The sequence below is a fragment of the Colletes latitarsis genome, chromosome 10, assembly GCF_051014445.1.
Source record: "Colletes latitarsis isolate SP2378_abdomen chromosome 10, iyColLati1, whole genome shotgun sequence".
Lineage (NCBI taxonomy): Eukaryota > Metazoa > Arthropoda > Insecta > Hymenoptera > Colletidae > Colletes > Colletes latitarsis.
The window spans coordinates 26780644-26799790 of record NC_135143.1 but is presented as its reverse complement, the minus strand read 5'-3'; the positions used below and the strand labels follow the sequence as shown (position 1 = coordinate 26799790).

Sequence of the window (19147 nt, the reverse complement as noted above, 5' to 3'; positions counted from 1 at the left end):
GACAATCATTTTTCCCCTCATACCATATCGATCTTGCACTATATGAGAACCGAGAATTTCAATTATCTGCAATTTGTTGCATCTTTTCGGCGCGGCATCAATTTGTGAAAGGTTTATTCATTCGTTCCACTTCCATTAATTAACAACATTAATTAACTACCGTATTACATGCCATTCTAACAATTAGAAACACCATCGATAGATTACTAGTGAATGTTAATTAATTTTGTAAGAACATCGATCTTTTCAGTTTTCTCTATGATTTTTTCTCTTTTCACTGGCATACATAATGTGTACTGTAATTAAATTTAATTTTCATTTATGGTAACGCATACTGAATTTACGAAATATACGTGTAAAATTGTAGTTATTAGTATTTATAAATTTCTGTGAGAAAAGAAGTATATTTTTAATTTTTAAAAATAGTAATATAAAATTTTTTGGATTGCAAAGGGTCAATACTATTTACTCAAATTAGATTATATTATTATATCGTCACAATTATGTCCTACTATTTTTGTTATAACTTTCGTGTATCTATTTTCATGCACATCTCTTGTAGATTTTAATTTTTTGTACTGTTTGCTTCGTAAAGTGTTCTAAATTGCTACAGAAATAAGGTCCGTTGGAAATCTCCTAGAAGCAAGTCCATAAAACTGGGTTATCAAGTCCCGTGCGCCGGAGTTCAGAGAAAGGACAAAACCTTCGATAAATTAATATTAAATAATTGGTTTGAAACTTGTAATTAATAACTTAAGCCTCGGCGTATCAGAACTGGGTCATCGCTGATCCAATTACATTTAATTTCGTTATAACTTTACGGAAACGCTAACGACCCAGCTACTGGATAGCATTCAGCCAGAATTATAGTTGCGACTGATAACGAAATTTCTACGGTTGTAAAAACAGATTAATTATAAATCACTGAAATTCTCAACAGCTAATAACGATATTGCAAAATTAAATCGATCATACACGAAGACATTTTCCACAAAACAAGCTTCAGGGAAACGATTAAAAATACATTTACGTTCTATACTCGAACATCGAATAAAATATTATTTATATTACAATTCCACGTGTGTTCAGTTTTGTGTTAAACACTGTTCTGTACCTCGATCAAAGAAGTAAAAATATATTCTTTTGTACACTAATGGGGTGTTACTCGCATAATAAAACGAAGAGACTTCGAATCAGAAAGGGTTAACAGAGGACCGATTTTCTATTTTCCAACATCTCGAACGTTTTTAATACTCTGACACGAAGAATAAAAGGAAAGAAATTTCGAATTTTCGGGTACTGTTTTGACCCGGAATTTATTCACAGGCGAGGCGGACAGACAGTTTCCAGCCATATATCTTGCACGCGTCGCGGAAAACACATGAACGAGCAAGAAATTAATTACTTTTTTACCGACGACCGCGGCGCACGCTCGCTCGGTTCCGCGCGCGTATTGGTTTACAGCCGACGATCAAAAGCTCCCAAAAACGTGCTCGTCGATTCTTCATTCGCCGATCGGAATCACCCACGAAGCGTGGCAGAAAAAAAAAAGAACTTAAAATTGACCGTGGGGCCATTTTTTCCTGCGATTAAGTCCACCGCAGACTGTTTTGACACGCGACGGGCGGCGATAAACTTTAGCCGCGATGCAATTTCCGTTTTACAGCTTTTTCACGATCCCCGACTCGTCGATGTCCGTCGTCTGGCCGCGCTCAAATTTGCACGTTCGCCCCGGCGAAATTTCCGAAACGGAAAACTTCGTGCAACGGGGTGAACGTACTTTGAACCCTCCATTTAACCCTTTCCATATCCCGACGCTCGAGACTCGCTCCATTCACACGTAATGCTCCCGAAATTTAAAAAGTTGGCAACCTTGTTGCGGCTACCTCGCATGTATTATTATTTAAAGTTTCACATTTCCTCGCTGCCAGTAATGAAAACGAAACATGTTAAGAGACAAACAAAGATTAATTCTATTTCAAACTGATTCATTTTTGTTTCAATTTCATTTATGTATTATTCTTTAAAGTTTCACACTCTCTCGCTGCTAGTAATAAAAACGAAATATATTAAGAGACAAACAAAGATTTATTCTATTTCAAATTGATTCATTTTTGTTTTAATTTCATTTATGTATTATTCTTTAAAGTTTCACACTTTCTCGCTGCTAATAGTAAAAACGAAATATATTAAGAGATAAAGAAAGATTAATTCTATTTCAAATTGATTCACTTTTGTTTCAATTCTATTTACGTTTTTTTTAGTTTTTGTTATTTTATTTAAAGTTAATTTCTTGAGCCCCTGGAATGGGCATAAAATCGAATGTTTTGTTTACAGTTAACATGTTAAGAGACAAAGAAAGATTAATTCTATTTCAAATTGATTCATTTTTGTTTTAATTTTATTTTTTATTTATGTATTATTCTTTAAAGTTTCACACTTTCTCGCTGTTAATAATAAAAACGAAATATATTAAGAGACAAACAAAGATTAATTCTATTTCAAATTGATTCATTTTTGTTTTAATTTCATTTATGTATTATTCTTTAAAGTTTCACACTTTCTCGCTGCTAATAGTAAAAACGAAATATATTAAGAGATAAAGAAAGATTAATTCTATTTCAAATTGATTCATTTTTGTTTTAATTTCATTTATGTATTATTCTTTAAAGTTTCACACTTTCTCGCTGCTAATAGTAAAAACGAAATATATTAAGAGATAAAGAAAGATTAATTCTATTTCAAATTGATTCATTTTTGTTTTAATTTCATTTATCTATTATTCTTTAAAGTTTCACACTTTCTCGCTGCTAATAGTAAAAACGAAATATATTAAGAGATAGAGAAAGATTAATTCTATTTCAAATTGATTCACTTTTGTTTCAATTCTATTTACGTTTTTTTTAGTTTTCGTTATTTTATTTAAAGTTAATTTCTCGAGCCCCTGGAATGGGCATAAAATCGAATGTTTTGTTTACAGTTAACATGTTAAGAGACAAAGAAAGATTAATTCTATTTCAAATTGATTCATTTTTGTTTCAATTTCATTTATGTATTATTCTTTAAAGTTTCACACTTTCTCGCTGCTAATAGTAAAAACGAAATGTATTAAGAGATAAAGAAAGATTAATTCTATTTCAAATTGATTCATTTTTGTTTTAATTTCATTTATGTATTATTCTTTAAAGCTTCACATTTTTTCGCTGTTAATAGTAAAAACGAAATATATTAAGAGATAAAGAAAGATTAATTCTATTTCAAATTGATTCACTTTTGTTTCAATTCTATTTACGTTTTTTTTAGTTTTTGTTATTTTATTTAAAGTTAATTTCTTGAGCCCCTGGAATGGGCATAAAATCGAATGTTTTGTTTACAGTTAACATGTTAAGAGACAAAGAAAGATTAATTCTATTTCAAATTGATTCATTTTTGTTTTAATTTTATTTTTTATTTATGTATTATTCTTTAAAGTTTCACACTTTCTCGCTGCTAATAATAAAAACGAAATATATTAAGAGACAAACAAAGATTAATTCTATTTCAAATTGATTCATTTTTGTTTTAATTTCATTTATGTATTATTCTTTAAAGTTTCACACTTTCTCGCTGCTAATAGTAAAAACGAAATATATTAAGAGACAAACAAAGATTTATTCTATTTCAAATTGATTCATTTTTGTTTTAATTTTATTTTTTATTTATGTATTATTATTTAAAGTTTCACACTTTCTCGCTGCTAATAGTAAAAACGAAATATATTAAGAGACAAAGAAAGATTAATTCTATTTCAAATTGATTCACTTTTGTTTCAATTCTATTTACGTTTTTTTTAGTTTTCGTTATTTTATTTAAAGTTAATTTCTCAAGCTCCTGGAATGGGCATAAAATCGAATGTTTTATTTAAAGTTAACATGTTAAGAGACAAAGAAAGATTAATTCTATTTCAAATTGATTCATTTTTGTTTTAATTTCATTTATGTATTATTCTTTAAAGTTTCACACTTTCTCGCTGCTAATAGTAAAAACGAAATATATTAAGAGATAAAGAAAGATTAATTCTATTTCAAATTGATTCATTTTTGTTTTAATTTCATTTATGTATTATTCTTTCAAGTTTCACATTTTTTCGCTGTTAATAGTAAAAACGAAATATATTAAGAGATAAAGAAAGATTAATTCTATTTCAAATTGATTCACTTTTGTTTCAATTCTATTTACGTTTTTTTTAGTTTTCGTTATTTTATTTAAAGTTAATTTCTCGAGCCCCTGGAATGGGAATAAAATCGAATGTTTTATTGTTGAAATATTTTAAATTTTACTGCATGCAATTACAAAGATTAACGTGAATTATTTATTTCATAACAATTACCAATTCATTAGATACGAAATTCATAATTATGTATGAGCATAATATGAAAATTATGAAGCTGATTCATATATTTATTCATATAATAATTGTGATAATTTGTAGTACCACCCAGTCCAAAACATTCTTCATAATACGAATTTTTCTGCTACGTATGTGCAACATAATTAATTCTCGAATAAATCCGATGCAAAACCGAGGCAATAAAGAGCCTCTCGAATGAGAATGGTTTATAATGAAGCCAACATCGATCGACTTCGTAGAGCCCGCCTTCATCACGCCGTGAGGTAAAAATTTAAAAAAGTCGTAAAATTTCAGACCGTCGTAAAGCTCGTGAGGAAAAGGAGTTTTCCATCTTTTTCGTCGCCCAGTCTCACGGCTCCCCTCGTTCCGGCGAAAGAATTATGACAGCCAAACGATCGCCATTCCGTACAGACGACGTTAGAATAATATTAAAATCCAGTCTTTCTTAATTGAAAAGTCTCCCTCGTTTAGTACTTTATTCCTTCGACTCGAAGAATATATAATTAATCGACTGGGCTAAAGCGTTGCGTCGTTTTCAACGTACCTGCCATATTTATCTATTATTCCCCCGTACTTCTGACTCCAATTAAGTTAAAAAAATTGTTTAAGAGTCCAAAATAAAAGGTTTACAAAATGTTTTTTTTTTTTAAAGACATTTACCTCGCATTTGGTAAATTGATCAATAAACTTAGGATTTACTAATCTTTGAGTTCTTATAGCGACGTAGAGATTTCACCGCGCGGTTATTTTTCAATGAGAACGGTCATTAAAAGGTTAAACCCTTCGTAGCCCTTATCGCCCTAATTACTGTTCCACGCTGTTACGCATTATGATTTAGGCAGAGAACACCATTGTCTCGTGTATGACGTAATCGTTATCTTTTAAGAACGAAGGGGTTAAGGGTGGTGATTATGCCTGGCAGGAACAACGCTGATAGATCGTGCCCCCAGGGTGTAAAACACACCCTCCTCTCAAGAGGAGTACAAGTGCTTTCAACGGGTGAACAAGCATGATGCTGCACCAGGCCTAAAGCGCTATCTAGATTCACTATCCCTTTAATTACACCCTCCACGAAAGCCGATGGAGACGGCCTTTTTAATCTTGCCCCGAAAACGGAAACACTGCAATTCAAGCTTTTGAAACAAAATTGCTACATGAGAATTTTCCAATGGCCGGAACATCCACTCCCCTCAAACTACTGGTTTTATAATTTAACGCGTTGACCGTCAGAAGACAGTCGATATTTCATTTTTAGACAATTAGATACTACTGAATTCAACATTTCTTCTGGTATTTATTTTCTGTATTTATATTACGTCCTATTTCTTTTAAGTGATTATAATAAACTTTACAGAAGAGGACGTAGAATGATAAGATTATTCATGGCTTCCTTGTCCAATGTAAAAAATATTGTGTATTTTGTTGGAATATTATTTTCATCGCGTTCGTCTTTCTTTAGCTTGTTGCAATAAAATGTTGTTAGTTACTGAGAAATACTTAAAATGATAAAATGAAACTAATTAACTAAATGACTAACTGGACAATTAGATACTAGTGAATTCAAAGTTTGTTCTGGTATTTATTTTCTGTATTTATATTACGTTCTGTTTCTTTAAAGTGATTATAATAAAATTTACAAAAGAGGACGTAGAATGATAAGATTATTCATGGCTTCCTTGTCCAATGTAAAAAATATTGTGTATTTTGTTGGAATATTATTTTCATCGCGTTCGTCTTTCTTTAGCTTGTTGCGATAAAGTGTCGTTAGTTACTGAGAAATACTTAAAATGATAAAATGAAACTAATTAACTAAATGACTAAATGGACAATTAGATACTAGTGAATTCAAAATTTGTTCTGGTATTTATTTTCTGTATTTATATTACATCCTGTTTCTTTAAAGTGATTATAATAAAATTTACAGAAGAGGACGTAAAATGATAAGATTATTCATGGCTTCCTTGTCCAATGTAAAAAATATTGTGTATTTTGTTGGAATATTATTTTCATCGCGTTCGTCTTTCTTTAGCGTGTTGCGATAAAGTGTTGTTAGTTACTGAGAAATACTTAAAATGATAAAATGAAACTAATTAACTAAATGACTAACTGGACAATTAGATACTAGTGAATTCAAAATTTGTTCTGGTATTTATTTTCTGTATTTATATTACGTCCTGTTTCTTTAAAGTGATTATAATAAAATTTACAGAAGAGGACGTAAAATGATAAGATTATTTATGGCTTCCTTGTCCAATGTAAAAAATATTGTGTATTTTGTTGGAATATTATTTTCATCGCGTTCGTCTTTCTTTAACTTGTTGCAATAAAATGTTGTTAGTTACTGAGAAATACTTAAAATGATAAAATAAAACTAATTAACTAAATGACTAACTGAACAATTAGATACTAGTGAATTCAAAATTTGTTCTGGTATTTATTTTCTGTATTTATATTACATCCAATTTCTTTAAAGTGATTATAATAAAATTTACAGAAGAGGACGTAGAATGATAAGATTATTCATGGCTTCCTTGTCCAATGTAAAAAATATTGTGTATTTTGTTGGAATATTATTTTCATCGTGTTCATCTTTTTTTAACTTGTTGCAATAAAATGTTGTTACTTATTGAGAAATATATAAAATGACAAAACGACTAAACTAATGTTTTTAAAGAATTGCTCGTATGAGTACCTATTCTAGTATCCAAAATATTTGGTAAGATATGTGATATTATCTTTGAAGGGCAATATTTTCGAAATTTATTTAAATAATTTTGACTGCATTCGAGCCATTCTATTTCTCATTGTAAATTCCCTACTGATGCTGAGGATATAATGCCGGATTAATATACAAATTGCAAAGGATGCAGAGGAATGGTCCTGCCAGTGACAGAGGGGGGAAGGATGCAATTGAGAAAATTGCTGGAATATCGGTTTCACCCTCGTATTACTCAGGGATGGAGGAAAACCGGGGTAACGTGGAGGAATCTTCTGGTCTAACGCCGACTGACACACAGCCGCATGCCTCTAAAATAAATATTCACCATATTTGCTCGACAGGAATATTCTTAAAAATTTTATAAAAAAGTTTATTGAAATCATTCTTATAAAATAATTCATTTTTTTCAGAAAACATCTGATAAAACTTTATATGGCGAACTGTATCGATTAATTTCAAATAATTGACACGATTGGAACTAAAACTCCTTCACTTTGGAGTTAATTTTGAAGGTCTCTCATTTCGCGTAAATTTAACAAAACTGTCAACGTACTATGTAAAATGGTCGATAACAATATCGTTGCAAATATGTATACGAATGATACTTAATGCAAGGATTAGAAAAAAAAGTTGAATTATTTTAAAGATTCAAACTTTCGAGGACGCAAAGTTAAAAAAAGCCTATTTCACGGGTACCGTACGTTCAAGGAAAGCTTTTGGTTCTGCACACCATTCGGATACCCCTCCAACTTCTGCTCGGTTCTGTTATCAGCACTATTCTATCGGAAAAGTTCCGCAATTCGTCGGATTTATCACCCGTTCTCCCTACTTAAGCGTTCCCAGCTGCCTTCAAAATTTACTACTGTAATCGTGCGCTTTAAATCGTTCCTCCGAGACGTTTCGTCTCAATTTCGTTTGAATATCGATCTTTTCGGAAGAGATTATTAGGGACGAACCTTACCAAGAAGGCAGTGTCGTTATCTTTAATCGTTGCTAACTTGCCCTTGTCGTTATCTTCAACTGGTTGGACTGTCAATTATTTTACGACCTATTAACTCCTTGTCAAGTACTTGGTCGATACTTCGAGCCCTGATAATGGACGCTGTGACGAGCTTCTTGAAAATCATTGACAGCATCTCGACAAGCCTCCTCGGAGTCTTCGACTAGACACAGTATACCAAACTACCCGATAAATGACCATTGTTGATAAGGAAAATACTTTCGTCTTCGATATTCTATATTCTTATGCAAACAAAAATGTGGTATCTTCGGTAAAAATCAGTAAAACCGTGATTTTTAAAATTATATTTCTTAATTTATGTTCAGATGATGACCAAGAGACATAATTAACTGCTAAAGTAAAAAGGAATTAAAATCAGAAAAGCAGGCAGAGATACAAATGAAAAAAGAACAGAAAACTCTAAAATTCTAATTTTATATAACATGGAAATTTAATCGTCGAGTGGAAAGCTAAGCTTTGGACTTAATGGTTGTCTATTAGTCGAGTAAAATTTCCATCGCTGACCGTGTAGCATCGGTCGTTTCGAACGAAGTAATCAATTCGCTATCGCCAAATCGAGGGTTTAATTAACTCGTTCCCGAAACTTCCCCATTGCAAACGCCGGCAATGTTCGCGAAACAACAGCAAGTTCGGGCCGATCCGCTTCTGATGTATAAGCTCGCTTAACGCGCGATTAGCAGCCGCATGAAACGCCAAGAGGATACGTTAACAACGACGCGAAAACAATCGGAATCAACTCGATGTCCGTTCGGGCGAACGAAATCGAAATCACTCGTCAATGGAAACCGCGAAAATCCCTTAGTCGAGTGAACCGTATTCGTCAGAAATGTTTGGTCAACCGAACTTGCAAAAGAGAGGGCTAGTTATTTCCAACAGTGGTGCAGGGCTCGATTCGAGGGGTGCACCGACGAAATGAACCAAATTCGCGTGAATATGACTCGATCCTCTATGTATAACTAGCTATAGCATTTAAAAACCAGATAGTAAACCACTATTTTGATTAACAAATAGTAAAGTTACTTTAGACCACGTTAAGTATTATTCCACCCCTTGTCATAGTAATTTTAAATTTACTTACTCGAAAATCAGGTTTGCAATTTATAGTTAAAATATAAGTCTCGATATCAATCCCATTTTGTTATATATTTCTATATTATATAGTATATATCGTTTATCCGTGAGCATCGTAGTTTTATTCGCATAATGAATAAATAAATTACAAGTATATTTAAAATTCATATAGCTTTCCAATTCGAAATTTATGATAATTTTATCTTTGAACTTGTGGTTTGTAAACGAAGAGTACACAATCTTTCGCTTGAAATTAATATGATGGAATAATTATTATATATTACGTTGAATGGCTTAAATATTTTAGATCCAAATAATGAGAATTATTCTAGTTATTTCGTTAATGTGTCAAGAAAGATAAGTTGGAATTTCTAGAACGACAATACCTCCATTTTGAGACGTCTCGAAAAGAAAAATGGTGATTTAATAATTTTCCCAAATCTATCACAGCATCTATCGTGACCAAGTTTATATTACCAACAAAACGAACAGAATTTTCACGATAGAATTTATTCAACTTCGTCTAACATTAAAATATTTATTTTAAATCTAAAATTGCTTAAGTCTCGAGACGTATGAAACTCTGAATCCCCGAAAGGGAATTCGAGGCAGCTTCAAGAGCCATGTACGCGACGTCAAACATTCCGAAATTAATAAAATAAAATTATGTTCGCGCGGAAATGCTGTCAAACGAATTATTGGAGCGTATGGAACCGCATGGACGTCGTTTCTAATCTCTACGTAAATTCGGTTTCTGACCAGTCGGAGGAAAGCTGCGTTTCGCCGGGAATTATCGCTCGAATCGTTAATTGGATAGCCAGGAATGGCTGAAGAGGACTCTCGATTTGTCGGCTTACTTTCGAAGGGTCGTTCAACGGGAAAGCAACCCCCGATCTTGGCGGCGATATTGGTGAACGAACGAGGCCGAGGACAGTCGAGAACACGATTAAGGCCCTTCACCTCCGCGGCGAGAGAAAATATTTTCCCCGGCCAGTCGGTAAACACGTCGCTTCGTGACGAGGAAGATTGCCACGGCCTATCCGGGGGGGTAACTTTCGGGTGGATTGTTGGCAAGAGAGACGAGTCCAAAGTGAATCAATGGAAGTTGATTGGCCTCGTCGTGCCACGAGTCCTGGGGGTTGGTCGATTACATGGTCCGTCCTCTAACTGTAGGTTACAACGACACCCGTGATTTTCGGCCGCAACACGACGGGGATGCCAGCCTCAAATTTCGACGTGCACACCGCGACGAAACCATCTTCCATTTCGAAAAATTCGTTACAACATTTACGTAATACTCCAACTCGATTCGTTTGTAGGAAATAAATATTTTATTTAGCATCGTTTCCATCGATTACCTTTTGCAATCTACCGTTGATCTTTATGATAATTCAAAGAACTTTCGATCCTTTTTCAGCGATTAATCACGATTGAAAGACTCCAAAGGGGTGGCACAGAAGGATAAATAGACCAAATTAGTGCCAAAATCATAGAACTTTTGATAGAAACGAGATAAAGGGATGATTTTTTGTTTACGTTAAAGCTAGCACGTCAGCAAATAAGGGAAGAGTAGAATGAATATTATCCGTGCAATTTTTAAACTTGCAATTATGCATTAAACTTTTTCTAAAAATTGTCTTCGTAAGTTGGGCATCGTTTCTTTTACATTTTAACGTGCTGAATTTAAATCTGTTAACAATTTTAGCATTTCAAGATTGTTAGAAAAGAGGGATTGTCGTGAAAAAGTCGAAGAAAGTTCAGATTTTTCCCCATTCGTACCATTCAATAGCATTTTCGTCTGATCATATGCAATATATTTTGTACACAAGTAATATGAAAATATGGTAATATATTTCAATGCCTGGAAAGAATTTCCTGATCTAGACTGCCGTTTATTCTCCACGAAGTTCCTCCGACGAACTACCAATAGCCAAATCGCACGGAATGGAGAAGTCGACGTCAGAATTAATTTTATCGAACGACGGGGTCGAAGAGGTCGATACGAGGGTGATATTTTGTCGGTATACTACACAAAAGAATATTGGAAAGATTAATAGGAGAATTTCGACGCGGGTTGCACTTTTATTAAGGGAGGTTTCAGGAGTGTCGCATAATAAAATGAGTCATTTTCAGAAAAGTGAATTTTTAAGCTAAATTTATTATACGATATTCAAAGTTGACAGCAAACAGCAATAACCAAGGTCGAATTAAGGGTTTTCGAGGCCCCGATGCTGAAGAAAAATTTGAACCCCTTTACTAACCACTTATTAAAATTTTATTAGAAAGAAATTTCTTCCGTATAATTTCTTAATATTTAAGTCTACATACTAAACATCGTATAAAAATAGATTATAGACTTATTTATATCATTTTGAACATTTTGAAATCCATTTAAACATGTCGTTTCGACAAAAGCAGTTTTTAAGTTTAGTTTGATCTCCACTCTGATTCAATTATTCTCTACGAAAAAGAAACATTGCAAACAACTCAATCCTCAGCTCAAAATATCAAACTACCCTCTGTAGAACGTACGAATATTATTTTTATGGATTCGACCAGCATTAAAAAGAAATTATAATTCTATTTTTTTGATCGTAAAAGTGATGTAACTTTTTAAGTCGACGCTAATTCATTTTGCCGAATAAACTCGATTCAGGCGTGTGTTTCATTCAATTAAAGTACGTTGCTATCGCTGAATTTGTGAGGATTCAATTTCAGTCTGAAGTCTTTGACTCTTATACGGGTTCATAATTTATTCGTTCCGCGTTTCCTCTTTTCGTTCTATTCTCGTTTTAAAAAAAATGCGACCTCGTTCTTTTCGCCGTATCAAATTTTTAATTACATCAATCTTGATCAAAATCTGCAGATTTAAAGAGAAAAGTAGATCAAAAATTTAAAATCTAATCTCTTTTGGTATATTAATATTCGTGGACCACTAATAGATAGCTTAAAGTATACTTTTCAATATTATATCCTAAAAAAAAATATCTAGAAAAAATACAACTTCTAAATGTGTATTTGAGACAACTGATTATCGTCTGAATTTGATCACTATAATTACTCTATCCAATCTCTACAAAAATATGAATTACACACATAATAAAAGTGATATTTTTCACTTCGTCATTAGTCTATTTATTGATATCTACAATATGTGTATTCTCATAAAAAATTATACTAAAGTTTAAAGAACTCTTTTCTATCTATAATTTAAATAAAACTTGGACTGATTTAGAAGTCCACGAATATAATAAATTTCTTTTTTTTATCCAACATATTGGTGTAAATTATCCGAACGAAACTGAGTGCCCTAATATCAAATACGTTACGAAACGTATATTATATGCTTTATTTAGAACATGGAATTAGCTGTACGATGCTAGAACTTCCACAACATTGATCGCCTTTATGAGACCAATTTCCCACGATAACGAGGTTGGATGTAAATATTACATACGCACGCGTTACATTTTCACCAAAATTCGCCTGAACGCTCTCATGTGTTTCATGGTAAAAGATGAACGCTCGTTTCGTGGTAACCCGTTGAAGTCCACAACGTTAATGAAATCGCTCGTCACTGTTTTGTTCTCCGTTAAACAAACTAGAACTAGACTCGCGCAAAATTCTATTCCAACGACAAAACCCACAAAACCAACGTGTTGCAATTTATTTGAAACGTTTATTCGATCAGAATGGATACGAAAAATATACCGTTATCTGGAAAACAATAAATCACGCTCGTGCCCTAAAGCAAGAATTCTCGTTTCATCGATGCGTTGTAATAAACGTAACAAAGACCAAACGAAACTCCGCCAGGAGCGTGGATGTTGTACTCCTGGCTCGCGAAATTATGCGAATGACCTGGCAAAACTAACAGAGCAAATTTGAAGAGGTGTAATGCAGAACCGTGAAAAATTCTTGGCCTCTGCTCGCGCTGCCCTGCGCCGGAAACCCTTCGTTGTCGGCAATTCACATAATTCGTCGCTGACAGGTCGGATTTGTACCGCGCGATACTAATTCCTGGTATTAACATACACTTTGGTGATGTAATTGGATTTTCATATCGGCCTTCAACGCGCGTAACTCGAACGACCTCGATTTATGCTAAAGCCAACATTTTTCGACAGTGATTTCCAAACATTTTGAACGATGCCCCAAACGGAAGGAAAAGATTCAAAAATAATTGTTTCATTGTGTTAATTAAATACAAATCTAGCTTGATATTGATAGAAAAAATGACTACCGAAAAATCTTCCATGTTCTATCTTCGTTTCTCACGTAATAAATTATCAGATATTTTATTATTTTCCTTCCAACCTTCCTACCAACTTCTATTACAAAAATAAATGCTACGAAAAAGCTTAAATTAAATATTTAATCGTTTGAAAACAAAGTATCGATCTCGTTGAAAAATTTAACGAATTTCTAAAATGTTTGGAAAATTCTCTCTCCTAAATTCTGTCTCTCAACGGATGGAAGATTGCAAACGTTAAAATTTCTAGATACGAGTCTCGCGTATCGTTGAGCTGAAAATATTAGGAATTATTGTCGACGAAAGAAAATGGCCACTCACCGACACTGAGCACGTTCGAGTAAAGGTAATACAGTAGCCATCGGGACCAATGGAAAACTCGATGCCCGGCCAGTTTCAACGCGACTGTGATCAACATTTTAGCGGACAAAATCGACAACGGACTCGTCTTAAAGGTCGCGTGATCCACGCGTAGAAGATCCACGTACTGGAATGGCCCACATATTAAACAGCGACATATCGCCTACCGCTGCATAATGTGGAACCATTGGGTGAGAGCAAGAGGCGAAAAAGGGGAAGACTGCTGGAACGAGGAAGAAGGAGACGAAACAACGAGCCCGTATTATTCTCCCCACCCGCGAGCGAATGAATGACGCCATTCGTTAAATTGCGATCAAGATCCGGATGTGTCGAATTCGAAGTGTTTGTAAAGGCTTCAAGAAACGTGGTAATTTGACACCTCTGACACGAATTTCTCAAATTCTTTACTGGCATGCCTGTTTTGTAATAAATCATGGACACAATTCTTGCAAATAATTTGCAGAAACATTAACCATGAGTGATAGGACTGTTCGCTCAGGAGCTAAGAAAATTAATTCTTATAATAAAATGTTGAAGAAAATGAGTTTGGATGGGGTCCATAAACTTTGTGGCTACAAAAATAAATACTACAAATTAAAAATTGAAGAGTATTTAATTGTCTGTAAACAAAATTTTGACCACCTCGTTATTAATATACAGGGTGTTCGGCCACCCCTGGGAACAATTTTAATGGGAGATTCTAGAGGCCAAAATAAGACGAAAATCAAGAATACCAATTTGTTGATGGTGGCTTCGTTAAGAAGTTATTAACGTTTAAAGTTCCGCCAATACTGAATTTTTTTCTCGAAAGTGGATAGAAATTCGGGGGTATGTCTATTCACCAAAAATGATTGTAATTGACCCCTGCAACCGAAAATAATTTTTCCAGAACGATTTGAAATTTTTTAATTTTGTCGAAAAATTTCACATATCCTCGAATTTTTTTCTCGAAAGTGGATAGAAATTCGGGGGTATGTCTATTGACCAAAAATGATTGTAATTGACACCTGCAACTAAAAATAATTTTTTTAGAATGATTAAAAATTTTTTAATTTTGTCGAAAAATTTCACATATCCTCGAATTTTTTTCTCGAAAGTGGATAGAAATTCGGGGGTATGTCCATTCACCAAAAATGATTGTAATTGACACCTGCAACTAAAAATAATTTTTTTAGAATGATTAAAAATTTTTTAATTTTGTCGAAAAATTTCACATATCCTCGAATTTTTTTCTCGAAAGTGGATAGAAATTCGGGGGTATGTCTATTGACCAAAAATGATTGTAATTGACCCCTGCAACTAAAAATAATTTTTTTAGAACGATTTGAAATTTTTTAATTTTGTCGAAAAATTTCACATATCCTCGAATTTTTTTCTCGAAAGTGGATAGAAATTCGGGGGTATGTCTATTGACCAAAAATGATTGTAATTGACCCCTGCAACCGAAAATAATTTTTCCAGAACGATTTGAAATTTTTTAATTTTGTCGAAAAATTTCACATCTTCTCGAATTTTTTTCTCGAAAGTGGATAGAAATTCGGGGGTATGTCTATTGACCAAAAATGATTGTAATTGACCCCTGCAACCGAAAATAATTTTTCCAGAACGATTTGAAATTTTTTAATTTTGTCGAAAAATTTCACATCTTCTCGAATTTTTTTCTCGAAAGTGGATAGAAATTCGGGGGTATGTCTATTGACCAAAAATGATTGTAATTGACACCTGCAACTAAAAATAATTTTTTTAGAACGATTTGAAATTTTTTAATTTTGTCGAAAAATTTCACATATTCTCGAATTTTTTTTTCGAAAGTGGATAGAAATTCAGGGGTATGTCTATTGACCAAAAATGATTGTAATTGACACCTGCAACTAAAAATAATTTTTTTAGAACGATTTGAAATTTTTTAATTTTGTCGAAAAATTTCACATATCCTCGAATTTTTTTCTCGAAAGTGGATAGAAATTCGGGGGTATGTCTATTGACCAAAAATGATTGTAATTGACCCCTGCAACCGAAAATAATTTTTTTAGAACGATTTGAAATTTTTTAATTTTGTCGAAAAATTTCACATATCCTCGAATTTTTTTCTCGAAAGTGGATAGAAATTCGGGGGTATGTCTATTGACCAAAAATGATTGTAATTGACACCTGCAACTAAAAATAATTTTTTTCGAACGATTTGAAATTTTTTAATTTTGTCGAAAAATTTCACATATCCTCGAATTTTTTTCTCGAAAGTGGATAAAAATTCGGGGGTATGTCTATTGGCCAAAAATTATTATAATTGGTCCCTGCAATCAAAAATAATTTTTCTAGAACGATTTAAAATTTTTTAATTTTGTTGAAAAATTTCACATTTTCGAATTTTTTTCTCCAAACTGGGTAGGATTTCCGGTGTATATCTATTCATAAAAAATTATTATAATCGCCCCCAAAAATAAACACTGCAAATTTTAAGTTAAATAGTGCCCAATTGTCTAAAAATACGATTTTGATCTGATATAGGATGTAAACCTTCTTATAAGCCTGTAATTGAAACACGGGTGGAGGAATTCTAACCCTTCCAAACTATATAAATTTTATAAATACGTCAGATTAATTGAAAGAGTGTCCCAACATCGTTTATGGAGAATTATTTCGCGATAGCGTCACAATCAGGAATGGGAAGGAACGTTGAGAGGCTAGACTCGATGCAGTCGTGTAAGTGAAAAATTATAGACCGATAAGAAGCAGTATAAGAAACACGCGAATAAGAAAAAAACGGAACGTCCAGTACAGTGCAAACATTGCGTGACTTGTGGTTGTAAGTTTATGTCGCGGTTACCATTTCTCTCTACGGGAACGCACTTTATGGAGGATATTATCGTTCTAATACCCCGCGGAGTCTACTCGTAAAGGACTCCTGGAATCTTCAAGGATCTCCGCCGTCGAAGGAAAACCACAAATTTCGCGTATTCTTTGTTGGCGTCTCTCAGAAATAGAAAGCGACCTGCTTCGCTTACGATCGTTTTCATCCATGACAGATACAAAGTACATTTACGGAGAATCTTCTCTACTTTATAGGTTGTCGTTCTTCCCTTTGGGATTAACACAGTTCCGAGAAGAATATTATCTTGGCGTGGCCATATCTCAAACGACGCATATTCCCCTCTAATAATTGAAAATGTGCACCTCGCTCAGCATTTATAGACGAAATTGAAAGTTTATAGAGAACAATTCGATTCGCAAATGTTAGAATATAATTTTAACGTTTCGATCTATTCAGGGACTGCGCGATAAATTACGATACAAAATTAGTTATTGATCTCTTGACTTACGACTTATTTACGAATTAGCGTATTCGTTCAAACCATTTAATGTAACATTTTCCCAAGGATGATGTCCAAATTCGTACAGAGAATTCGAGCAAGAGAAATAAATTAATGTACAAGCATTGTATAGTAATGATAAAAATTAGTGAAAATTATACTCCAGTGAGTAATAAAATAAAGAAAAAAGCTCATATGTGAAATAAATATTTGAAGTATGTTCTAGAAAAATTTCTTGAGTGTCTTGATCCTTTATCCGATTTCATAAATAAAATAAATTTTTTGAAATGAGCCCACACGTAGAAATTAAAAGTTCTGTCTTACAAATTGACATATTCACGTCGTTCACAGTGAAATAAAAAGAAGAAAAGAAAAGAAACGATGTTACGTAAGAAAAATTAAAGCATTTTGTCTGGGACTGTAGTGTAAAATACATTAGATATCGCTAATTGATAGCTTTCGACGTTTCAATATTTTCCAGTAATGGACTCGGAGTTACGGTTGATACAAATACGCAATTACCATGGAAATGCGTATTTGAAACGCGATATTACCGGAAGACATTTCATGACACATCGTATAGGTAATACTAGCCACGCGGTTTCACCGCGAATGTGCAAAAAAATCCTAAGCCAAAGATTGATTAGTCCTTGATCGGTTTTCAGCAATCTAAAATCAGGGTTTTGCGTTACGCGGGGATCATATTTCGATCGAAACACCACCGAAACCGCTGTGAAATAAACCGACACTGACCTGAAACGAATTTTGGGACGACCTAGAATAACTTAATCGAAGAATTTCTCTATTCCGAATTTTTCACAGTCCTGTGCCAATCCAAAAAATTCACACGTGGAACAGTAATTTGCAACGTGCCAGTTTTTTAAAATGTATAACATCACAAATCCCCTTCGTCGTTTCAAATACAGGACATTATTAACGAAACGTAATATATTTAGAGTACTAAATTATTTAAAGAACTATGCATGTTATTTAATTTATAATTAATATCTGATAATTAACGACATTTGTACAACTGTAACTTTGACATTTTAGAGTCGACGAGACCAATAAGTGGTTCATATAATTCGAAGCATTTGTATTTAAAATGTATGCACAATTTTAGAAAACGATTTTGAAATGAAAAATTATTCAATGTTTTAATGCAAATGATTTGAACCATCACAGAGTGTCGTGAGTGTTGAAACAAGCGTTAAACAAATTCTGTCGTTCAAATTACTCACCTAATTACGACTTCGTAGAGTAGGATGCACGGTTGACTATTCCAGATGCTCGTGGTAGTCGGCGATGAGTTCACATTCGCGAAATAAGACACTGTGATACACAACTACACTGTCCATCGACTTCCGGGACCTCTAAACAGAAAGAAAGAAGCGTTTTAATCTCGATAACGTTAAGACAATCAGTATACAATAATGTGTATGAAGATTTCGTTTATGGGTGTATAAACAGTGTTTCAGGAATTATATCTATTTAATTATAGTTTAAATCACTAGAGTATTAGTATACAAAACGACAGAAATTGTGGAATAAGTTTAGACGAAAGTATAGCGTAAAGCAGATCATTTGAAATAAGGCGACTTCAAATAACGAGTTATTTCGTCGTTTTCTTTATTTCAAATTGACCAAAAAATTCTGAAAATAATCATTAACAAAAAGGTTTATTTTTAGAATCTTTATAACAGTTTAAAACAATACTCTCCTCGCAAAAAAATTTGTAAACCAGGCCCAGAATTCGCGATAAGAATTTTCACCAAATCACAGTTTCGAAAATCCGAATATTACATTCAATTTCACAATTACTTCAAATAATTATGAAATAAATTAACATGCTATTTGAAATAATATTTATTTCAAAAGTGTCCAAGTCTGAGTATAAAAACAATTTTACAATAAAATAATCAACTGGCTAAGAATGATAGATAAGAAAAGGAATGCACAATAGAAGGATAATAGGTTGGTGCAATCTGTGAAAATTAAACCAAGTTAAAATCAACGTAAATTA

The 19147-nt window shown here is 33.1% G+C and overlaps 1 protein-coding gene across 10 annotated transcripts in view; it reads right to left on the bottom strand.

The window, feature by feature from the left end:
* Window positions 1-19147, bottom strand: part of Liprin-gamma (liprin protein kazrin) — a 181871-nt gene that overhangs the window by 155157 nt on the left and 7567 nt on the right. For 5 of the 10 annotated variants that reach the window (XM_076776287.1, XM_076776292.1, XM_076776291.1 and 2 more), the window contains exon 1: window positions 13775-13898. In XM_076776287.1, coding sequence (XP_076632402.1) covers window positions 13775-13871 — 97 coding nt within the window. In that variant the 5' untranslated portion in view covers window positions 13872-13898. Of the gene's footprint in view, window positions 1-13774; window positions 13900-18365; window positions 18498-19147 lie in introns of those variants that run through there. The other 5 variants (XM_076776290.1, XM_076776288.1, XM_076776298.1 and 2 more) reach the window with 3 other exon arrangements.